The sequence below is a fragment of the Cheilinus undulatus genome, linkage group 13 (genome assembly GCF_018320785.1).
Source record: "Cheilinus undulatus linkage group 13, ASM1832078v1, whole genome shotgun sequence".
Lineage (NCBI taxonomy): Eukaryota > Metazoa > Chordata > Actinopteri > Labriformes > Labridae > Cheilinus > Cheilinus undulatus.
Window position 1 is genome coordinate 5,941,148 of NC_054877.1, and position 25,224 is coordinate 5,966,371.

Sequence of the window (25,224 nt, forward strand, 5' to 3'; positions counted from 1 at the left end):
GCATCTGTAACGATAAAGCCATTAATTGTGAGCAGTCTGTGTCAGCATAAAGCGTAAGCCAGCTTTGATTTAATAGTGGTTAACAGACTGTTGGCTAGCAGGCTAGGCCAGCTGGTAGTTGACAGATTAGCCCGGCCTTGGCTAGCTGGCTAGTTTTAATACTGTTGTTTAATTAAAGCTAACATTAGCACTTGGCTAGTTTTTAGAAATAAAAATAGAAAGGATATTGAGTTTTACAAATAAAACAGAATGACCGAATGTTTCCAGGAGCGAACTGGAAAGGCAGACAATGATAACACCATGATGGTATCGGTGGTGGAAATTTCTAGTTAAATGCAGGCCAGCTGTATTCTGTTGACCCTAAAGAAATGGACAGTTGATAGTTAATAACCCAGCTATGTTAACTAGATACTTATAATTAAAAAAGTTACTTTGTTTGCCTTCAATAGGAACTTTCAGAGGGGATTCAAATGGAGCTTGGCAATATATCAAGCTTTCCAAGATATAATGATATTAGGCATGGACAATATTTCCAGCATGATAATACTGGAAATTCTGCTAATATTTGCTGCCAGTAAATATTGACCTTTTAGTTTGTGGAGTTAAAGGCTGGGCGAGCAGACCAAAGTCTTTTTACTTGCTCATCTTAAGTCTTGAAGTTTTAAATTGTAATCTCAAGACTGAAGTTGGTTTATTTGATCATCCTGAAGCTTTAAATTTAGTTTAAGGCCCAATATTCTAGGCCTGAAATACAGTGACCTATATATTGGTGTCAGTTAAAAGGGATTTGTATATATCAGTTTATGGGATATCTGCAGATCATGCACCCTTAAATTATATTTTCAAACACATATTGGTAAAGATAATATAGTTATGTTTTGCATTCCGTCTGATTTCATCCGGTCACTGGTGAGAACAATATCAAATGTATTGACTGGAAAAAGAGGGATTTCAGAGCGAATGTTTAGTAAAACAATAGTTTACTGAAAGTATAACAAACACTAATATGCTTTGACCACAAGACAATCAATTAGACAGTTTAGGCTATCTTCAGGAAGTATTTTGTTGAATTAAGAAGCTGTTTTTATTTAACTGGTTTAACATTGTGCACCTGGCTGTTCAAAAACATCCTTGCTTGACATTTTCCCATGTCTGTTTGAATTAAAACCTGCTTTTTTGTTATTTCTTTACAGAAAAAAGATATGCCAATACATATACTGGATCATTGTTCACCTAAACAAATCAATTTTAGGTCCATATTGCCCAGTCCTGATCCAACCTAATGTATAGAATTTATTTTGCCCTCTGGTGACTCAGATCCCTCCCTTTGATAAGGATTATGTCAACAATTTCCACTTAACAAAAGAGGGAAATGCCTTTACTAATGCAAGGCCACCCTACCACTTTTTTACTGAATAAACAAAGAATTTGCCTGCAGGTCAGTTTACAACTGCACTTGATGCTTTGTCATTGTGCTCGTAAACAGTACTGTATGTCTTGAAAAGACACTGTTGACACAACCTCAATTCAAGCCTTTGCGTGTGTCTGCACTATAACTGCACGGCAGTCTTTAACATCATCCACAAAAGGAAAAGGATTGGTCTGGGTAATTAAAAAAACATTACAGCATAAAAAGCCAGCCTGACATTGCAAGTTTGAACTTGCTAAATATGTTAAAGACCATGGTACATTACTCAAAGAAGCAATCATGGTTAAACATTAGGCCTTCTCAGCAACGCACTAAGGTTTTCATTGTGGACTTAGGTGTCATTCACCTGTGCTTTTAATTAGTTTACAAGGCAGTAGGAGCTGATCATGAATTCCATCCATGACATTGTGAGTTTTGGCTGAGTAGATGTGAATCACATCCTCCTTGGAGCTGAAGTACTAATTTAAGTGATGAACACAACGGGCTATTCATTTTCTGTCACACAAAATAGAAGGTTGTTGTAGCTGCAGTGACTTCTTGAATGGTTTTGCTGACAATGACTGCAGGCCTTTAGCTAATAGCAAGCATACTGTCTGCACCCCTCAGGCACGACGTGGCCCTGCCCAGTCAGAGTGCCAGTCATAGTGCCAGAATACCAGTGCACATTGTGAAGGACACAAGTGAGGTCCTAGTAGCTTTGTCAATGTGCTTCTGCATGTAGAGCAACACCACTTACAGTTCCCATATGCAGCAGCACAGGCCTCCTGGGTAATCCCCCTGTGTTTTCTCTCTTGGTAACCAGCTGTTCGACCAATCAGAGCAGGCAGTTGGCCGAGTGCTGGGCAATCTCTCTGGGTGGGGAGGGTAATTATTATGGTGATGTATTTTGTTTTGCAGATGCTCTTATCCAGGGTGACTGACTGACTTATCTCATGTTTTTTATCCATTTTGAAACTATGTAGGGCGTGGACCATACCCTGTATGAGGCATGAAGCCTCAGCAGCCGCGCTTCTGTGATGGTGAAATTGACCACAGAGAAGCAGATCCATCTTTGCAGGCCCATATACACTACGGTTGCAGGATATTAAGAACTGACATTAGCATATCTTTTTTACGACTTCATATGATACAGTAATGAAATATATACAGGACAATTCAAGCAGTTTCAAAGACAGGCTATTTAAAAGTTGCTGGCAATTATCAAAGAAAAAAAATGTAGGTTTAACTTTACAGGCAATCTTTTTCACTCAACAGTGCAGAATGAAATAGGCAATTCAATGGATCAGCTACAGAACAATGTTTTAGGGAAAACTGTTTTTTTTTTTTGTGAAGTGATGTTAAGCTAGTTTCTCAGCATCTCAACTGTCTGTAATATTACAGCTGTGTAACCTCCCACTACTGATTCCTGATGCACTGGGAACCATGGAAATAGAGAAAAAATTCAATGAAATTAAACTTGCAGATAAGTTGGAACTCACAATAGACTATTTTACCCTCACAGAGGAAAGGATATATTTCAAATTCAGCTGGGCAACACCCCACAGATGGTGTTTGGAAAGAGCAGGACCTTTGGAAAAAGAAAAACTTAGAAGGTGATTGAAGGAACATCCTGTCTATTACATTAATTATTAGCCAATCAGAGCAACATAACATATAACCTAGTGGGCATAGGCTGCTCTGAGATGCAATCATAGATAACTAGGTATGGAGATTGTTCATTTTTATTGCTAATAACATCACTACCGATACACCTTATTGAAAATTAACTTTTGTTCTGCCCATCCAACCATTTCTATACTGGATTAACAAGGATTCATATTTTATTCTGTGGGACTTCAATTTGATGCTCAGTGCTTATGTACTTAGAGCTGATATTCCCCTTGCAAGAACTGATGTATGTTTTTGCACCAGTAATATAAAATGACTGTCAGAGCCATGGGACTTAATAAAAGCATCAATAAGCAAAAACATTATTAACATTATTATTAATACAGCATGGGTCTTTATGGAGCCGTGTTTCGAGCGCCATCTAGTTGGTAAATCAGTCTTTTGCTAAAGCAGGTCAAGAGAAAAGCAAAAGCGTCATTCCCACCAAGAAAAGCTTTCAGTTTGGTTCTTTGCCCTTCTTTTAATAAAAAATATGTTATCCATTTCTTATGAAACAGCCGCTATAGCTGCATCAATACTTGTCTTTTCACCTACTTCCATTGTTTACCAGCTCACAGTCACTTCAACTAAACCACACCCATAGCTACCCCCCTTTCCCCCCAGATGGATCTGGCTGATGACAGACTTGGAATCTGGCTAATCCATTGGCTTTAAAAGGTTAAATGTTGATTAACAGGCCACTACACACTACTACTGTCTTCTTCTTTGGTCATTTAATGGTGTTGGCAAACAGCTTTTTGATGCACTAGGCACTGGTAAAACTAACATATAAAATCATTTTTAAGATGGGACAATAGTCACATGTAAACTTAATTTGTATAAATAAATGATTATTTAAACAAACACTACCCAATCCTAGTTCTGATTTCTATTAGTGAACTATTAAGAATTATTAATTTATGTGGGGGCTTTTAAGGCCTGTTGTCCTGTGATGAATATTATCACAGGCAAGTCTATTTTAAGCCTTTTGTGTTTCTTTATATCAGGGCATCAACAAATCTGCTGCTAGTGGGAAGTATGCGCTGCTATTCAAACTGTATAAGTGGTTCATATTATATCACAGCAGCTCTGCCAAAGGTCTTCAAATGAACCCAGAGCTATTAGGACCAAGGGTGAGGCATTGCTGATAATTAGATGACATGGACTTAGATGTTAGCCGGCTATTTTGCAATACTTGATATCAAATAGTCTGCTGCTGAATATCTGTACACCCAGTGTTAAAACAAAAAAATATCATGTCCCAATTCTTTTAGCCTGCTAACTCATCTTTGGCTCGCTTAAAAGTTGTGCCCATTTTTTGTTGAAAAGAGATTTTCCCATGAGGTGGTATCGGTGTTGTAAGTGTAGTTTAAGTGTACAGTGGTTGAATTATTCATGCATCCATTACCTCACACAGTTTTGCACATAAAGATCAGGTCATTCCCCTTGGCTTTACTGCTACATCTCCAATTTGCATAGAGCAGTCTTGGATGTCCTGTAAGAATACAACTGAGCTACTTTTAGATGCTGTAGTGGTGGAGGTGCGTGAGAGGTAGGAGGAAAGCAAAGGATTAGAGAGATAAGTGAAAGTGCTCACAGTGCATTAAACAAGTAAACAACATACAAGCAATTGACACCTGTTTACTCCTGCCAGCTGTGTACAACCAAGCAAGGTTACTAGATTTCATGCATCATACAAAAATAATCACATGGATGCTGCAGAACAACCTTGAGCTATGATGAAATAAATCGCCTTGTCCATGTAAGTATCATAACAAAGGTACCAGAAAGCAGAGACGTGACACAGCAGTTATTATTACTCTGCAATTTCCACAGTAATTACATTTTCAGCAAGTAATCCCATTAGAGTGAAGTGTAGGTAACAAGGGCAGCAGCAGCAGTAACAATGAGGACTTTAAACTGGGGCTGTGCCATTGTTTGCTGACAGCGCCTGGCGGGCCTGATAGTGGCTCAGCGCTCTTGTTCTGGGCAGGGTTAATTGCTGGGATGTGGCTAGCTGGAGTGAATTATCAACGTATTAAGATTTTGCAGGGCTGTGTTGCACCAGGCTGCGCTTTAGATGTGACTGCCTGTCAGAAGGAAGGGAGGATTATGAGCTGGAGTGCAAACTGAGGACACCTCAGCTCTAAAATAATTCTGGTACTGGTGAAGGTGCTTCAGACTTTGCAGACAGGGACATATTGTGCTTTCACCTTGAGTTATGAATCTGTTTTCGTCCAACACTGATTGTAAACAACAGAACTTTAATCACTGGTGTCTCCAAGGTGACACCGGCTGCTTGTCAACATTCTTAGCCTTCTCTTGCTCTTACAGGTGTTAACACTAACAGTAACTAATGCGCCACCACAGAGGAAATCATGTTTTGTAACCTGGGGTATCACAAGCAAATGGGGCTGTCTTGTTCTTAAGCTCTCAATCCACCACAGCTAGAACCCCACCCATGAGGCAGCAGAATAGATGAGTCAACAGGGACCTGAAACTTCCAAAGACAGCGTGCCATCTCAGTTGAACCTCAGAATTGCTTGTAGCATCAGTTTTATTACCCTGCGGTTGCCTTCTTAAATCCAGTTATTGATTGCTATCTCACTGGAGTCATGCTTTGAAGTTTGGATGGGCCCATGGGATATCACAATCAGCTACACTATGCTTCTTTGAAATAAACTGGCTGCTAAGGTGGTAGGGATGGGTTGTGATTTTCCAATATTCAATACTCACACATTTACAAAAATTGAAGTTTTATTTGACTTTCATCTGAGCCGTACAACTTCAGTTATCTCATTTAGTTCAACTTTAATTTGATTCATTAAGCAGTCAGATAAACAAACCCTTCTTCTCAAAATTTAGAAGGTGCTTCAGAAATTGTCAACATAGAGCTTATTAAACTATGTAAACCAAAACAAATGAATACTATAGATCCATCCATGAATGGAAAATCTACAAGCTGCATCAGTACGCAATAATTATTTTCTGTGTCGATGCTGAATTGTCTACATTTACAGTGTGGTCTATTGCAGAATGGTCAAATTTCAATACGCCTAATCTTAATTAGGGTTTTTCAGATTTTATTGATTCATTGTAACTTGTATTACTGCCAAACAGTGGTTTTAGCACGCTTAAAAAGGTTGACTAATCACCATCAAATAACAAGAAGAAAGCATTAGTGTGAGGTGACACAGCAGTCACAGAAGTGCACGAGTTACAGAATATATGCTCCCCTGACCTCATTTAATGCCACAGCCAGCTTCAATGAATCCTCATGAACTTAAAACAAGCAAGTCATGGATTAAAACACCTTTACACATTTGTTTAAACTGTTATTATATGGGTCTCTGTGGGGCTGGGCTCAGTCAAACCGAGCCGATGCGTTGCAGATCACAGCTTGTGTTAAAGCCCAAGACATGCCCACAGAGACACTTTGCAAAGTGAGCACACTCGCTGTATACTGCTGTTATTACAGACATCTACTTGGAATGGAAAGTACGCAAGCTTTAGCTGTTTGCTGTGCTTAATGAAGGTTACACTGACACAAGCAGGTGATGTGTTCAGTTACCTGTCTGCTTTTAAAGGGGACATATTAACCTTCCTAAGACACGTTTATATTGGTCTCAGAGGTCCCCAAAACATGCCTGTGATGTTTGTTGCTGAAAAAACAGTCTAATATAGAATTTTTGCATGCCTAAAAACCCCTCTGTTTCAGCCCTTCTCAGAACAAGCTGTTTCTGTGACTGTGGCTTTAAATGTTACTGATCTGTCTGACTCTGCCTCTGACCACACCCCCTCTCAGGGGATGGATGTGGCACTCCTGATACTACAGTGTTACAGATGCTTTGATCCTAAGTTAAAGACCTGACTGAATCATCAATCTCCAAGACCAAAGTCAGCAGGGTAACCCACTGAGCTGTCTTCCAAGCGGGGAGGGGCAACCAAACCTGGGGGCGGTGCTAACTCCCCACATGACATCGTGAGGGGAAAATCTGAGAACAGCTTGTTTCCGCTCACATTTTCTGAAAGGTGGGGGGGGTATTTTTATGATTCTTGCGGGGGTTGTGGACAGGCCAGGGGCATGTGTTTTGTTAGAAAATCCTGAAAAAGTGATTTTTGCATAATATGTCCCCTTTAATGCTAGAGTGAAACAGACTGATGATGGTACTAAAACCAGCTGTTTCGTAATCATAAATGATTCAAAGAAATTTCTTAAAAAGATGCCAGTAGAACATATAAGTAAAGGTGTAACTTCTTTATATAAGAGGTTCAAGCATAACTTATTTTGTACTTTTCATTTGAAGGGATGGAGCGTCATGTCAGGGTGGCACGGTACCAAAGTAAAGCACCCAAGTTTGGGATTTAATTTGGTATGGATGTGTTGGTACCAGATTTTAATACTCCCCCCTAGTTGTCTGTCACGTGTTGCTCTTTTACACTTCTTTTATTTACTCACTACTGTGAAAGTTGCGTTTTAGACTCTACAGACTCCAGTTTCATTGCTGAAAACCATCGCTTGAGTGACAAGTGTCATCCTGCACAGACACACAATTCTCAAATAGCCAAGCTGCCATAAATAGTGACCTCGATGTGTTTATTCATATAACCCAGATTTGGTGAAGTGGCCATCTGCAGAACATCCTGTGATTGATTGACGTGGAACTATCTGGTGTATGGTGGCAGATTTGGGTTGATGTTGTCAGAATAATAACATTAACATTAGTTTAGGAGGTATCATTAATGGAAGAATAACACTGAGTTGGGTCAGATGTACCTATATGAATTTGGTCTTGATTCAAACAGGCTTTTTCAGCCACTGCAGTTGAACAAGTTAACAAAAAAAAATCCAAATGTAAACAGAAATGCAGTGCAAACTAGATAAAATATTGTATAATGTACACATCTGCATACAACACAATGAAAGTAAGATAAAAGATCAAAAATGTTCAGCAGAATCTAAACTTAAGGCTGAATTAATAAACCAGTAACAGATCAGCTGGTATAGCTGAGCTCCAAATGCAACCCTAACAGTTTAACCTCAGTTTTTTTAATTTAATTCTTTGTTATGTTAATTATTGCATGCCATTGTCTTATTGTTACTTCCAAATAAAAAGCATCAATAAAGGCAGACCTGTCAGAGCACACCCTTCATGGGAACCTAGCAAATATTTGGGCTGAGAAATTTAAAGTAGTAGACATACTACTGTTACTACCTTGCCAAATGCCTTGAAATGTCCAGATGAATATCCCACCACCTTTTAGACGTTTGGCGTTGAACTTTTTTGCTCTCATGTTGGGTCATGTTGGTCATTTGGTGAAACAAGATGAAGCTACACAAAGATCTGTTTACAAAACATGTCAGGGAAAATTAATGTTAATGAGGTCTTCGGTTACATAATGTTTGTTTTTTGGTCCTCACACTCTTTCTTCTCTTCATTGCAGGGCAAACCGTACATGTTCGACAGAGTCTTTCAGTCAAATACAACACAGGAACAAGTGTACAACGCCTGTGCCCAAAAGATTGTAAAAGGTGAGGTCCCAGTTTAGTTTAATTTCAGTGGTTATTTGCATCCAGTGTATCATTCAGAGGCACAATTTTCGTAAACAAAACCAGCACATGCTTTTAAAATTCTTTACTAAATCACAAAAACCTTTTGACTGTCTTGTAGATGTTCTTGAGGGATACAATGGAACAATTTTTGCATACGGGCAGACGTCATCTGGCAAAACACACACCATGGAGGTAAGGAGATCTACTCAAAAGTACTTATTTCAGTTGCATGTTATTTGCAATATAAACCATCACATCACATGGTTTTAACTGAATACATTTTCTCTTTTTACAGGGAAATCTCCATGACACAGATTCAATGGGCATCATCCCCAGGATAGTGCAAGATATCTTCAACTATATCTATTCCATGGATGAAAACCTGGAGTTTCATATCAAAGTAAGTTGGTAGACAAACTTGATGGCATGGTTCATAGATGGTGCTTTTTGTGCTTGCAGCAGGCGCAACCTCAGTTTCAGAGCACTCCTTACAGAACTTACTGTTACAAGGTTATAGAAGTTGGCTCTGTGGCTTTTAAATGGAATTTATGCACCAAAAGATAGCCTCTTCGCCCCAAGGTTTTTTGTATGGAAATGCTAACATTACATTATTTCTTAGTGTTTAAATGTCAAGTGGAAGAACAAGAGGCGAGACTGGAAAAGTGTGACAATCTAGATTAGCGCTTGCAATAGCTCCTTTTGCACCTGTATGTGGCTAAAACTGAAGTTTACGGGCTTCTGCAAATGACATCAAACACACCACAACTCATGAACTCAAAGCTTTCACAAACGTAGATTTTAGATGTGATGAAAATCATAAACGGGAGAACATTTATGTAGTCTCTTCTTGTGATTGTGGTAAACATGACTGTATTTGAAGGCACCATACTGCTGTCTTCAGTTATATATTCTGGTCTTTAAATGTGACCTTTGGGCTAATGTTTCCCTACATCTGAGGAAATAAAACCTAAAACACATGAAACCAATGTTAAGGACTCCTGTCCTGTCATTACACTGTCTTAACTAACTGTGTGCATCAGATGTCACATTGCATTGCACAATTGCTGTCCACACTACATCCATTACATTTCAGGCTCTCCTTGTAAATATTATAGCATCAAGCTCTTTTATTTGTGGAAAAACAAGTGTTTTTCTTTGAATTGGGAGTGCTTGACAGCTTTGAGCATAATAGTCTGGTCTCTGTGTTAACGCATGTCATAGTGCAACATTTTAAAATGGCCATGGATATTAGTAATGCACAACTATCTCAACTTTGTAAAACAAGCTAACAAGCTCAGTTGAATGAGGAAAGTGAAAGAAAATCTACAAACAACACTCCTGATACCTTGTCATTTCCCTTGTTCATTATTCTTTCCCATCTCAACACGAGCACCAGAGAAGGAAACAGGAATGGGTGATGAGGCTCTGCATTGCTCGCATGCTTTCAGAATACTACTCAGGAATCTGTGTAATAAACCGGTTTTTGTCACTGACTCACTTCCACACGTGCTTGTGGTGTTCGTAGCAGCTCTAGACCTGGTATCATCGTTGGCAAAGCTGTTAACAGGAGTTCTGCCCCTTTCTGATCTTTACTGGTTAAATGAGACCAAATGTCGATTTTGAGTGTTCCAAAAGTTGCACTTTCTCAACATTCAAAGCACAAAAGACTGAACTACATTAGTTCTGTATGAAAGTGAGTGTTGCTAGTGCAGAAGTATTGTCTGTGGACACAGGCCCTAACCATCACCTGTTGAAAGCAGACAGCTGCAATTTTAGAGACGCTGCCATGGAAAGTCATTGTTAGTGCCAGTAGCTGCTTCACTGCTCAGAACATAATGGAGGTCAAGGAGAGGTGGAGTTGGCGCCACTTTTAACCGCTTTTCTCCCTTGTTTCTCCCACAATCATTGCAAGCTTAGAGCTTAATTGCCATGCTATAGCAAGTAGATGAGCAAACTCCACTCTGCCAAACAGGTGTTACTAAAAGAGGGGCACAGCTGAACAGAATCTGAGTGCTGTGGACTTTGGTGAACTCATCATGTAGGAGAACGCTTAAAACTGTTTTCCCTGGCTGACTTCATTAAACAGATTGCAGCCTATATACCAGAGCTACTTATTTCTGATTTTATGGTTCTTGGTTTTAACAGCATGTTGTTATAAAGTATTTTCCTCAGCATAGTTTATAATGTGTCACTTTATTTCTCAACTTCCTCTCAGCCATATTCTTTGGTGTCTACTTTTGCTTCACAGCATACAATTTTGAAGTCTTGTTGAGTGATGATTATTCAAAACCCACAAAATTATTCAAATAAAATTCACTTAGTTCACATATTTTCATTGTTTATAGGTGACTACATAAGTCATGTTAACTGTTAAAGTATCAAATTTATTGCCTATGTATAGACAGCCAGTGAAATGGTCTAAAATGCTGTAAGTTTAATTTGATTATTTTTATTCTTAACATGAAAAGTCATGCTCATGATATCCTTGGCTTTTCTGGATTTGTCAAACTTTGTATTATACAGGTGCTGCTGTATTATTGTTTACACTGAAAATATTTCCCCTTGAATATATCTGATATTTTTGTTTCTAGGCTTATCTCTCTCATTGTGATAGCCTTGTAATCCTTTTTTGTTTCCTGTTCACAGGTTTCATATTTTGAAATTTACTTAGACAAGATCCGGGACCTCTTGGATGGTGAGTGACTGAGAAGCTGAAGTGAATTCTGTAACTCTCATCTCCATCATGCTGTACCAGGCTGGGTTGACAGACATGCTGCTAAAAGGCTGTGAAATACCAGGATAATTAATGAGCATCTGTGTTAGGAACATGATGGAGGGGGTGTAGCTGTTAACCCTTAGACTTTCTAGTTGATAGTCAGCTTTAAATGTGTTTTTAACACTCGCAGCAAAAAAAAAAAGGAAACAAGAAAAGATGCAAGATCATGGGCTAGACAGAGCCCTTACAGAGTTCTTACATCTAAACTGAATATTGATAGGCATGTTCTTATTATATGGAAGCTGATTTACCACATACTAGTCTAAATTTTTACTTTTCAGACTACTCCTCCGATTCAGAAATCGCATATTATCTCTGATTGAGGAACAAATGCAGAAATGGCGATATTTCTGGTGCTTTTTCGGCAGTCTACAAAGCAGAATGAGGCCAGAAAACCCATTTAAGCTTCAGTTTGAATTTAAGGAAAAGAAAAAATATGTATCCAAAAGCAAAGTGCAAACATTTTTAGGTTTTGATCCGTATGTTACCCAACTACATCTAAAATCATTTGAGATTTAAGGTTCAAGATCATTCTTGCTAGATGTGGATAGAAAATCCTCACTTTCATGGCTTGATTTTTGAACATTAGGCAGCTTATCTTTAAGTAGAAAACCTCCCGTTTTGTCATGCCAGTTTCCTCAACTCTGTTTTCTTCTCTATTTCAGTGTCAAAGACCAATTTGTCTGTGCATGAAGATAAAAACAGAGTACCTTACGTCAAGGTAAGATCAAACCTCCTGGGTCACCTGAAGCATTGGAAAGTTTGTTCATAAAGACCAGTTATCTGACCCTTACTCTTCTTTTTCCTTAAAGGGCTGCACTGAGAGATTTGTCTGTAGTCCAGAGGAGGTCATGGACACGATTGATGAAGGCAAATCAAACAGACATGTAGCAGTTACAAGTAAGATGCCATCTTGTAATTTAACAACAATCCATATGACTGATTCAAAGACTCAGTTATTTGTCAGGGATGCCCTGATCATGATTTTTAGATGATACAGGTCAACTATGAGTGAGATTGGTCTTTACTAATACCAATCATGGTTTGTGTTTTGTTAAAAAAAAAAAAAAAAAAGCTGGTTTAGGGGTTGGTTAGTTTACTAAGCTTTGTAGTGTACTGGGACATCCTACAGGTGGCAGCGTAACCTGAAAAAGAGGCAAAAAGTCATCCTTAGTCAGTCAACGACATTCTTTAACTTACTTTGTTCAACAAAGCAGAGCAAAATGTGTATGGAGCAAGTTTCCTACATAAGGATGGCTGAAATACACAATGTGAGGATCCAGTCATTACATGTGTTCATTTATTCAAATTTATAAACATAATTATCTGTAAACCAAACTATTTAGTCTAACCAACAGGCTAAACAGTGCAAATAGTCTTATAAATGAAAGGCAATGTGCCTCAGTGCATTGACTCAGATACTTTATGCAACTGATGTTATAATTTTACATTGCTAAACAAACCTGCCCATAGAAATGGCTGTGCCCCTGAAAAGCCCAGTGAATTACCCCTCCCCAGATCAGACTTATCAACATCAATGCATGAGTGCTGGATCAGTGAGGTTGATGCCAGCCTCCTGACAAACATTCCCCACCTTTTGGAGCCAAAAAGTGTGCTCATAAGATTATCAAAGGTAGGTTCAAATATTTCTTAGGTTGAAAAGTGAAGTATGGTTATCATAGCTGAACATTACAGTGGACCATTTTGTGCAGACCTCAGTGGGCCCCCCAGTGTGACTGGGCCCCAGAGGGTTCTCATTTTTTCTTCCAGTTTGAGCAGCCTTACTCTAAAACAACTATATTTATTCAAGTTACTCAACACAACCTAAATTTTCTTTTCTTAAGAGTTCCATTTGAACACATCATCATAAAGTTTTATTTCCTGTGGCCACTGGAGTTCTTGCCATTTTACACAGCTTACCTTAACCCATTATAATGTGATATTTAGTTAGCAAAGTAGATTTCTATGGCTGTTTCAGCATAGATTTAGATGCTGGATTACTGTCTTAAACTAACGGGACTTGTGACAATGTTTTGCGGATTTTAGTAGAGAGGGATGGCCGACCCACAGCAGCAGATGAGTTGAGACCGTTGTTTTCAAGCCATCAGTCGTAGCAACTGCATGTCAGTTTAATTTGATTCCCGATGCTGATGCATTTAGCATCTACTGGCTGGCAAGTCAGTTAGCATGTGTAATTCCACTACACTGCAAACACCATGCTTTTCTTACCCACAGACACCAGAGTATTTACCACCGGTGATCAGATCGGTGACTAGAAGCATTATTACAATCTACTGTTTATATATTTTACTGATATAATCATAATAGTTGTATTCCATTATCATCCTGGCTTCTGGTCATGCTTAGCGCTGGTTCTTATTATAATAGGCCACACCAGAGAATACAGCTTGGACCTGCCCTCTTTAAAAAATATCTTAATATTACTTTGGTTATGAACGGGCACTAAACAAACATAGATTGATTGATTAATGTATTTTTAAAGAAAACGGGCCGATAATGATCGAATCCCGATCAATCAAGGATTTAGTGTTGTTATTTAGGAAGCACGGTATTATTGGCATGATATCAGTACTGACAGATTTTATCTAAAAACATTTATTGGCATTGGCTGATATGAAAATTTCTGTTTATATTTCCGACCACTGTTGGATTCAAATATCTACCATATGTACAAGTAAGTTTGTGGAGTCTTAGGCAGGACCAGCTGACCTACCTCAGTGAAATCTTTTTTTGTTCATTCTTATTCTTAAACTTTAAATTGTGTTTTAAGGACTGAAAGTTGTAGTTCCTAACTAAATTTATATATTTGGTATTTGCACCGCTATTTGCTAAAATTAATTTGTAAATATTGGCATATTTGATATCTGTAAAAATCACACAACATGCCACCTTATTTGTTATGACTATGACCATTGTGTTATTTTTCTTTCAGACATGAATGAGCACAGCTCCAGGAGTCACAGTATTTTCCTGATAAACGTCAAACAGGAGAACACTCAGACAGAGCAGAAGCTCAGCGGCAAGCTTTACCTGGTGGATCTGGCTGGAAGTGAAAAGGTAAAAGTTTTTTTTTTTTTTTTTTTTTTTTTTTTAACAGACATCTCCAGTTGACCCATTTTGCCTGTATGGTCTGCTAGGGTTGGGTTAAGATGGTGGTTATCCTACATGTTGTGAACGTTATTGTCTCCATGATTTTTAGGTCAGTAAAACAGGAGCAGAGGGAGCTGTGCTGGATGAAGCCAAGAACATCAACAAGTCACTGTCGTCCCTGGGAAATGTCATCTCTGCTCTGGCTGAAGGATCGGTCAGTTTACTTCTTCATTTCTCTCTGATGCTGTTTCTCAAATCTGCCTTCTTAGTTTTTATTTATGATAGGGTTCTTTGTTCTTTTTGGGTTTCTTTCACTTTTGTTTCACATTATTTTGAAGGCCAATCATCTAATGCCATTAACAGTAGTTGCTTATTGAGGTTACAGTTACAGAGAAAATCTGAGATCTAATATAACCTGGAGTGATCATTCTCTCTTGAATGTTGTTATAGTATTTTAAAATGACAGACATTACCTTTAATGTAGCAGATATGAGAGGCTTCTTCTGTTGAGAGACTGTACAGCCCAGAGCTAGGTGTGTATCTAGAAAACTAACATCATTTCAGGCTTATTACTGTGAAAGGGCCATTTGCAACCATGAACAAGTTCCTTGTGCCTTTAAAACAACTTCAGCTGATTCAACTGCCCTTCGAGCAATGTTTTTCTTTAGCTGCTCCTTAGCGGTTTCATGCTCTTCACATTAATCAGCAATCGGTTTATTCTAGGACCCCCTCAGCCCGTAAACAACCTGGGGCGGACAGCCACTGATATATCTGTGATTGCCTCAAACAAATGAGCTATTGTACTAGAAGACTCTTTGCTGACCAAGCCTAGTGGAGTCTGAAGATTTAAATCAGGCTGCTGCTTGGCTGTCTGCATCAGTACAAAACAAAACAAAAACAATAGTTTCTGCTTTTATTAACCACAGTTCCTACTTTGGGCATGAGACCCATTCAAAAACTCACTGACTTCCAGATAAGAGACCTGTAATGGCAAAGCTTATGTCAGGGTTTGAGCATTCATTCCTGCAGCATTCTGTAAGGGACGTTTTGATCCACTGCTTTAGTCATTAGATGTTCTTATTTTTGTTTTAGGTCTACATCCCATACCGAGACAGCAAGATGACCCGTATCCTGCAGGATTCACTGGGTGGTAACTGTCGAACCACGATTGTCATCTGCTGCTCACCTTCCTCCTATAATGAGGCTGAAACCAAATCCACCCTCATGTTCGGACAAAGGTTGGTAGAGGGAAAACAAGACGGGCTGTTCTGTACTGTCTCATCAGTTGAGTTTACTTCAGGCGCATGCTTTTACACATTTATTTTAGCGAATAGATAAAAAGGCCTATTTATTGGTTTGGACATGAATTTATCATTAGCTTCGTTTACATGGAAATAATGGGATAAAAGTCCTGATCATGTTCGAATAGTCTGATCCAGTCTAGGTAATTTAGAACAGTGGTTCTCAACTGGTCTACCCTCAGGACCCACCAATATCTTTGATGACAAATTGTGACCCAAATTTGCTAAAAGGTACATTTAATGAATAAAAATGTTGCATTAAAGATCTTGGATGGAACAGAACTTGACAGAAACAAGAGACAGGACAAAACTGACATGTTTTACACCTCTTATCCCCATGGAAAAGTTTACATTTTAGCCAATTTTCCAGAGATCTTGAGAAATTACTCCATTAGCATTAGCATGGTAAAAGCAGCACCTTTATTGCAAGAAAAAGAGATCAATGAGTTGAAATCATTTAAATTCACCAATTATCACAACAAAACAGAGGAAAATAAAAGGTGTGGATACATGTTCTTTATACACTTTTGCAACCATTTTTTTCCAGACACACATTGGCGACTCACTGAAAACTGCTCCGTGACCCACTTTTGGGTCCTGAACCACTGATTTAGAAAGGAGTTCCATTCCAAACAAGAAGGTTACCTTTATGCTGATCATTATCGTGATCAGTGTAAATCTACACATTTGTAGAGATCTTCGCTTCCTGGTTGATGGAGAACTGTTCTTACGGTTTTCCCCTGTTTTGAACTGCGTATCTGAAAGTCATCCTACAGTCCAGGGGTCTCATTTATAAACATTACAAATGCAAAAAACAGGGGCGTAAAGTCGGCGTGTGCCACTTCCCACATAAGGGTGTGATCTATAAAAAACAGACCTGACTGAAAAATGTGTCCACATGTAAGCAAACTCTGACCCATGCATACCAAAGTTTGGAGGAAAAAATAAGAGAAAGAGAAGAACCTTGACAAAATACACCCAACTGCATAAACAGGTACTTGAATTGGTGTGTTTTACAAAAGCATATCAATGATTGCTGCCACTGTTCACATAGCCGATGATGCAATACTGAACAGAGAACACTTACCTAAACAGCTGCAGCGGAAATAAAAATTATGCTGTCTAAAATAAAAGGGCTGCAACATCAAATCAGTAAAAGTTGTATGTATTAATTGATTCGTTGTGTTGTGCAATTATGGCATCACTTGGCGCAGCGCAGCGCAGAGCTGTTGCTAAATTTTACCCCTGCTTAGTTTAGTATTTCTCTGATAACGATCTGATGATTAACAGTAATTATGAGGAAAAATGTTCATTAATGACTGTTTCCCATGACGGAGACGAGGCACTGGAGATTTGATTATAGATCTTTGTCGTAAAGACTCGGACAGAACCTTAGTTTCATGTCTGTTTCGAGTTAGTTGTTTTTATGAACCTGCTGTTGTCTTAAATCAGTCTTTGTTTGCATTTAGAGCAAAGACCATCAAGAACACTGTCACTGTGAACATCGAGCTTACAGCAGAGCAGTGGAAACAGAAGTACGAGAGGGAGAAGGAGAAGAATAAGACCCTGAGGAACACCATCACCTGGCTGGAGAATGAGCTCAACCGCTGGAGGAATGGTGAGATGTAGCTTTGCCCACTGCAGAAAGTTCTGAAAAAGTCTTCCTTTTTTATCAGGTCTATCCCAGAGATGACTGAAATCCCAAGTATAGTTTTTAGATTCCAACTACCAAAATTGGGATAGCTTTTTTACAGGTTTATTGCTTTCACACCGTAGAGAGATTGTAATTTTAAACGGTTTGCATTGTTTGCTTCAAGTAAAGCTCTTTTCAGGTTGCTTCATTGCCTTTGTACCTGTGTTCCCATCTCAGGTGAGAGCGTGCCAGTGGAGGAGCAGTTTGACAAAGAGAAGGCCAATGCAGAGGTTTTGGCTCTTGACAACATACTCAACGACAAGCCTGCCTCCACGCCCAACATGCCGGGTGTTCGTCTCACCGATGTGGAGAAGGACAAGTGTGAAGCTGAGCTGGCCAAGCTTTACAAACAGCTCGATGATAAGGTAAATATAATGTTGACAACAAACACTAATTGCTTTTGTAGATTAAAAATGTGTCTGCAGGATTAAAAAAAGTGCATTTAAAAAGTATTGGATAGTGATTTATTTGAAATTATGCTAATGGTGCTAGGTTTATTGCTAGACAGTATAAAAAATATCATGCATCAGAATCATGTTCTTTATGATCTTTAAGTGTGGACTTATGCCAGTACCAAGGCAAGCCAAGGCATAACTTACGCATGGCTGATCTAATAGGCAGTAGGTCTGTATCAAACAAATTGTCAGGGTTAGCTTGCATGTAACGAACCAATCACAGCAGCTCTGTGTGGACAATGTTTGGGGAGCTTTGCAAATGCCAGCTTACAAACTGACGTTGTCCTACTTCTCTGTTTTTCACCATTGAAATGTTCATTTTTTTTTTTTTTTAATTTTAAAACAAAACAATCTCATGTGGAGTAGTTTCACATTCAGGTTAAAAATACAGACTTTAGTTGGCATTCAGCTGTCATAGATAAAAAGATCTCCCTAATGAAGAAGTAAATGAATGTTCATTTATTTTTCAAAGGCTTTGTTCATCCATCAGTGATATTTCACCTTGTGCCCATTATCTTTGGATGAAGCTATAAACCCATTTGTGTATTCTGACGCTGCTGTATTTTTCAGGACGAGGAAATCAACCAGCAGAGCCAGCTGGCTGAGAAGTTGAAGCAGCAGATGCTAGATCAGGAGGAGGTGAGTACTGGAGGTTCAGCAGGTGTTGGAAAGGTGCAGGTGCAGAGTGGCCTTTTGGTCTTTGTAGTCTGGAGATGAGGAAGCATGGAGAGCTGTCAAAATTTATTTTTATTTAACTTTATCTCCTCCTTTTGTCTGAAGAAAGGCTACAGTTTTCTGTGCTGTAAGTGCCACAGAAAACCACCTAAAACCCCGTTCATGCAATGCTTTAACAGGGATTTAAATCTGTTGTGGGCATTTGGATACCAAGCAGTAATCCTTAATGCTTTGTGTGGACGCACCTCAATATGTACTATAAACAATATGATACCCGATAGCTAAGACTGCATATGAGGGGGGTCAGAGATGCTTTTATTGATCGATAGTGTAGACACAGTGCACACTGGCATGTATTATAAACAGCCCTAATAACTGACGTGATCTGCAGGATTACACTAGTAAACAAAATCACGGCTTTATTCATGTCCCTCCAACCTCACTGGGAGTGAAGGGAATTCTGCTCTTTTTAGAGATCTAAAATACTTGCCTGGACTTCTCGCTCCTAAACAGCTTTTCATTTGTTTTGTTTTTTTTGTTTTTTTTTTGTCTTTTTATATCTACAATAAATAACAAGAAAAAATGGACAAAAAAAAGGACACCGTCTCTCAAACAGAAGATGGCTCCTTCTTTGTTTTGCAGCTGTTAGAACCGGCTTGTCCCTTATAACTGATCTGGAATTAAATTGTCATTTCACTTTAATCAGGACTCCACAAGATTCATTTAATTAAGGGTTTATCACCATGTCTGCTAAAAGCACATGGTATAAAAGCTGTTAAAGAGGCACTGCTAGCCTCTCAGCTCATGCCTAATTTGCTCCCATTCATTATTATTGCCAGCAGTTTCACTGCCCAGTGTGCAAGGATGCTGAGGCACAGAAATGATGTATGAGCTTTTGTTCACCCAGGAGGAAGGTAAAGGAGTCCTGATATCAGGTCGTCATTGAAGATGTATTGCTGATGCATAAACGTGTACTAAATAGAAGTCATTTGGTATCTGAAAACTCAAATGCATCCTTAGCATTTCAGTTTGGGGGTGCTTTGCACTGCTAGTTAATGTTGCAGTTTTTTACAAAAAATAAACTTATGATAAACCCTCAGTAGTGTTTATTAATTCTGTGTTGAACAGCTCTGTGTGCTTAATATTATCTTAGATTCAGGAAGATATCACAAAGAAAACATTTAACAACTAAAAAAATGGTGTCCTGGCATTAGCAGCAGCTATAGAGCTACAGTGTGAAGGAACAGGAGGAATCAGATCAGTTTGTCTTTGTCTATTGCTTTGACGAAGCAACTATCATAAGTCGAAAGTCCCCCTTGACTTGGGTTGATCCAGAAGTGAGGGAGAATTGGCATTGTTGAGGGCAAGAGTGGTCAAAAGTTAAAGTACAGCTGAGGTGCTGTGAAAGCAACTGTGACAACAACAAAAAAAAGAAAAAGTAATGTCAAGGGTGCTTTTGAGCTCACGATGCTTTAATGCAAAAATCCTAAGCTGCATAGGTTTTGTATTTAAAATGTGTGCTTGACAGCAGCTCAGAAATGGTGGCAACAGACACTGACTCTTAATTTTTGTGAGGGTTTCTATTTTTTTTAACCTTACTGAACCTAAAAAGCTTGTAATGTGCAGAGCTTTATATTTGATAAAAAACAATAAATAATAAATTGAAGTCATTGTAAACATTTATTGTGACGAGCAGCAGAAATGTCTGCTCTTTTACTACTTTAAACCAAACTAGATAATGACTCTACTCTCCCATGCTCACAGCTTTTAGCCTCTTCTCGCCGTGATCACGAAAACCTCCAAGCCGAGCTCAACCGCCTGCAGGCAGAGAACGAGGCCTCCAAGGACGAGGTGAAGGAGGTGCTGCAGGCGCTGGAGGAGCTTGCCGTCAACTATGACCAGAAGAGCCAGGAGGTGGAGGATAAGACCAAGGAGTTTGAGACCATCAGCGAGGAGCTGAGCCAGAAATCGGTGAGCCAATAACGGATAACTGCAAAGTCACTGTGACAATTTGATTTTGGTTACATGCCTTTTATTTGTCCTTTATTTTGGCTCTGTTAATGTGAATTACACAAACATGCAACACTATAATTAAGCTTGAGGAGCCTGCAGGGATGAAAAGAGCATGCAAGCAGAGACTTGCATGCACGCATTAATTGCTGCTCAAGCCCTTTCATTTCTTTCACAAATTACAAGGGCTTGATCGAATGTATTCCCTCAGCCACATGAGGCTTGAATACAATGTGCTTGAAATGCACAAAACAAAAACTCGAAACAATTTTAAAGTATTGTCAAAGGGAATTATGTTTTGTACACTGCTAACAGTTTCAATCCTTGTTTAATATGAAAAATGATCAGAAAAAGGTTGAGAACTGTTACTAAACAAGCATTAGGGTGTAAGAAAAGTAGACCAGGGCAAAAGTACAGCCTACCCTCCTCTTTGTAGCTGTTGAAAATGGTAGAAAACCATCCTGAGGCAAAGATTAAATGCTTCCTCTCTCTCTATACAGTCCATCCTGTCATCTCTGGACTCTGAGCTCCAGAAACTGAAGGAGATGTCCAACCACCAGAAGAAGAGGGTGACCGAGATGATGTCCTCACTGCTCAAAGACCTCGCTGAGATTGGCATCGCTGTAGGCAGCAATGACATCAAGGTACTGAACTGAAATGCCCTGTGTGTGGTTACAACAGTAATTGCTATTGCTATAGTAAAAACTACACGCCTGTAACAAGCTGGAGGAGGAGAAAATGTTAGTGCTACAGTGCGTACGCCACTTTTAGAGGTGTCCTACAAGGTTCAGTGCATTGCATTGTAAAACGTAGTGAACAACCGTTGGCCATTATCCCTGCAATATTTACAATCATGCAATGCGTTTCAAAGCGTGAACGATCAAAAAGTGACATTTGACACTGAGGGTGTAGACGGCATGTTGCATTTAGTAGCATTACTCACTGTCCACACTGCATCCTTTGTCGAAAATTGTAGATCAAGAGCTTTTGTTTTGGATGAGGAGAGGCAGGTTTCACCAATGCTTTTGCCTCTGTGTTGACACAAGTCAGAGCACAATATGTGAATCATGGATATACAAAGGTATTACTAATGCACAGCTATCTCTGCTTTGTGAAACAAAGCAAACAGGATCTGTTAAATAGGAAAATGAAATAAACCATGCATAACTTCCTCTCTGATACTTACACTGTCACCTCCCTCTTGTCACTTGTTCTTCTCAATGCAAGGAACAAAAAGGAGAACGGGAACAGGGTGACAAGGGTAAAATTGTGCACTGCATTACACATGACATGTGTCATGCTCACAGGCTGTCAGGATACTACAATAATAATCAGATTAAACAAAGTAGACTTTTTTTACACTTTAACAACTAGTGAGAAGAGAAAAAAGCCACCAAAAACAAATCACAGGCAGAAAAATGTTACCTGCAAGAGAAGCAGAGAAGTGAGACCTTCTCTCCTCATCTCCACTTTGTTTGTTAAAAAGCCTCCAGATGCAAAAGCAGAGAGGGTCAAAGATATTACTGATGCAAATACATTTTGGAGACTGTACACAAACTTGTAGAAGTAGAGACTACATGCATGTATTCAAGTGCTCTGCTCAGACTCCCTTGCAACGTCCCATCCTGCGTTTACATGAGCTAGTCTGGGGTCCTTCACTGTCGAACACAAGTCAGGATTAACGCACGAGTAACCTCTGCACTGACTTTTTGCCATCAGTGGATTTACAGCACACTTCATGAATCATAACTGTAATACATTGCTCTTAAATGTACATATTTTAATCTGCATTTTACGTTCTGTTTATTTGTTTTCTTTCAAATCTCACAGTGTTTTATTGATTAGAAAAATATATTAGAAATAATATACTCTCAAGGCTTTTCCATGAAGCAGATCAAAGATAAAGACGGTGGAAATATTCTGCTAATAAAATCTTTCCTCCATCCTCTGCCTTTCCAGCAACATGAAGGCGGCAGCGGCATGATAGACGAAGAGTTCACAGTAGCCCGTCTCTACATCAGTAAATTGAAGTCAGAGGTGAAGACGATGGTGAAACGCTGCAAGCAGCTGGAGAGCACCCAGTCTGAGAGCAACAAGAAGATGGACGAGAATGAGAAGGAGCTGGCTGCCTGCCAGCTGCGCATCTCTCAGGTACATAGGAGCAAACTACAAACACTGACTCATCTGTGAATGTGAGAAAGAATCATGTCATTCACATGAATAACATGTATGAACATCTTTTTTTTGTTTCTCCTCCCTGCAGCATGAGGCTAAAATCAAGTCCCTGACTGAGTACCTGCAGAATGTGGAGCAGAAGAAGAGGCAGCTGGAGGAGAACGTCGACTCCCTCAATGAGGAACTTGTCAAGCTCAGTGCACAGGGTATGTTTCAATCTGAGAACAGTTTAACACATAGTGTTACCAGTGCTTTAAATCAATTTTACTACATCTACTGAAGGTTGTCAAACCTGTAAGAAGCTCTGAAATCAAAGTGGAAAAGAAAGATCATGTAGAGACTCTCATTAAATTCACCACAGCAACTTAAAACTTGAAAAACCTGTGTAGGTTTGGTTTCAAACACTTGTGTTGAACTGGAATCAGCTCAGTATTTCTACAAAATGAAAGAATGTGAAAGTTCAAAGAAAATGAATTATTGCTTTCAGCGTGTTTTTTTCTTACCTGAGATAAGAAAGTGGTGTGACAAGAATCAGCACCACAATCTTGTTTATCTGATCACATAACTGAACTTGAAATAGTTTGAAAGTGAAAATAATTAAGTTTGGAATGAAATCTCTTTGATTGTGTTTGCAGAGAAAGTCCACGCAATGGAGAAGGAGAACGAGATCCAGACTGCCAATGAAGTCAAGGTTTGTTCCTCTGCATATTAAAAGAATACAGAACTACACACTGCAGCTACAAAACAGAGAAACTTCAGACAATTGCTGAAATGCATCCTTAGTGTAACTAGAAAAATTTGATCTTGTATTGAAAGCACTCACATTTGCATTAACTTTAGTTATAAATTGTGTGTTTTTGTATTTGTAGGAGGCAGTGGAGAAGCAGATCCACTCCCACCGTGAAGCTCATCAGAAGCAGATCAGCAGCCTGAGAGATGAGCTGGACAACAAAGAGAAACTCATCACTGAGCTGCAAGAGTAAGAGTTTTGGCTGTTTTGTTACTGCACTGTTTAACATGCAGACCTGTTAAACCGATGAAAGATCAAAGATAATTTAGATGATAAGATTAGTTGAAACTTGCTACTGATTTTCACAGGCCACTCTTCAACAGTCAGAAAACCAATTCACAGGAGAGGATGCATCTGTTCCATTATGTTAAGCAACAGCTCTCATAGTCACAGATCTAATATTAAACAGAACTTATCTGTGTGTCCTGGCTATTCTGACAGGTGTGTTTGTGGCTGTGCAGTGTCAACATTTCCCCCTACTGGTCATGTACATACTGCATCTTTGGTCCTTGTTGTGTTAATTTCTTAAGGATGTGCACAGCCTTCATGTGTACACTTACACATAGTAGCTACCAGCTAAGGAGAAGGATTTTTCTCTGTATTTTGATTCTTACCAGTTTTTTATTATAGTGGAAGAACATTTTACTCAGTGAAATATTTTTGTCTTGCAGTCTGAACCAGAAGATCATGTTGGAGCAGGAGAGGCTCAGAGTGGAACATGAGAAACTCAAATCGACCGACCAGGAGAAGAGCCGCAAGCTGCATGAGCTTACGTATGTTTAATACACATTCCAACTACACATGGTAGTTTTGACTCGAAACAATGTTAAGTAGTCATGTATCATCAGCTTGTTTTTCCTCATATCTCACCTGTATTTGTGTTTGTCGTTCAGGGTGATGCAGGACAGAAGAGAGCAGGCAAGACAAGACCTGAAGGGCCTGGAGGAGACTGTGGTAAGTTTGTCTAAATTAACTTATGATTAAAAGCACTTACTCTGACATATTATATGAAGGGGTTAAAGCCTTTTACTAGTAGAATTTAGGGGATCGTTGAGTTGATTTGTTGTTTGCAGCTCGTAAAGACACATGCTGCTAGTTGTAAATGTCTGAAAGGCAATACATCAGAGAAACATGAGACTCTCTCAGTGAGGATCCCATTAAGTTTTCCTCTATTTGGCAACAAGTACTAAAAGTAAGGGTCCCTCAGAATTGAAAGGAAAATCTGTTTCCATTGTCTGTTGCATTGACTTTAACCTCCTACGACCTAGCATTCATATATGAGGCGATATATTTTGGCTTTTAAGATAATTGGTCAGAATGTCCATTGAAGTTTCAGTAACTTGCTCAAAATTTTGTGAGAATGTGCTTTGAAATTTTCAGGAATTTTCATGGAAATTTTAGAGAACTCGCTGGATATTTTGGGGACCTTTCTTGGAAATTTTCAATCATTTACATTGAAATTTAAGGGATATGTTTGTATATTTTAAAGAAATTCATTAGAATTTGGGAAAAATTTGCTTTGATTTATTTTAATTTATATTTTTTTGCATTTGCATGGTAATTTCTGAATTCTGATTGGACATGAGGGGGCATTTGCTTCCATATTTT

At 38.9% G+C, this 25,224-nt stretch overlaps 1 protein-coding gene across 1 annotated transcript in view; it reads left to right on the forward strand.

Moving 5' to 3' along the window:
• LOC121519971 (kinesin-1 heavy chain) overlaps positions 1-25,224 on the forward strand; it is a 32,347-nt gene that overhangs the window by 795 nt on the left and 6,328 nt on the right. The window contains exons 2-21 of the mRNA XM_041803112.1: positions 8,522-8,609; positions 8,749-8,822; positions 8,926-9,030; positions 11,277-11,325; positions 12,072-12,127; positions 12,219-12,306; positions 14,360-14,484; positions 14,627-14,731; positions 15,610-15,755; positions 17,288-17,436; positions 17,689-17,876; positions 18,537-18,605; positions 20,406-20,612; positions 21,152-21,295; positions 22,611-22,802; positions 22,915-23,032; positions 23,462-23,517; positions 23,696-23,805; positions 24,288-24,389; positions 24,510-24,570. Of these exons, the coding sequence (XP_041659046.1) occupies positions 8,522-8,609; positions 8,749-8,822; positions 8,926-9,030; positions 11,277-11,325; positions 12,072-12,127; positions 12,219-12,306; positions 14,360-14,484; positions 14,627-14,731; positions 15,610-15,755; positions 17,288-17,436; positions 17,689-17,876; positions 18,537-18,605; positions 20,406-20,612; positions 21,152-21,295; positions 22,611-22,802; positions 22,915-23,032; positions 23,462-23,517; positions 23,696-23,805; positions 24,288-24,389; positions 24,510-24,570 (2,232 nt within the window). The remainder of the gene's footprint in view (positions 1-8,521; positions 8,610-8,748; positions 8,823-8,925; positions 9,031-11,276; positions 11,326-12,071; positions 12,128-12,218; positions 12,307-14,359; positions 14,485-14,626; positions 14,732-15,609; positions 15,756-17,287; positions 17,437-17,688; positions 17,877-18,536; positions 18,606-20,405; positions 20,613-21,151; positions 21,296-22,610; positions 22,803-22,914; positions 23,033-23,461; positions 23,518-23,695; positions 23,806-24,287; positions 24,390-24,509; positions 24,571-25,224) is intronic.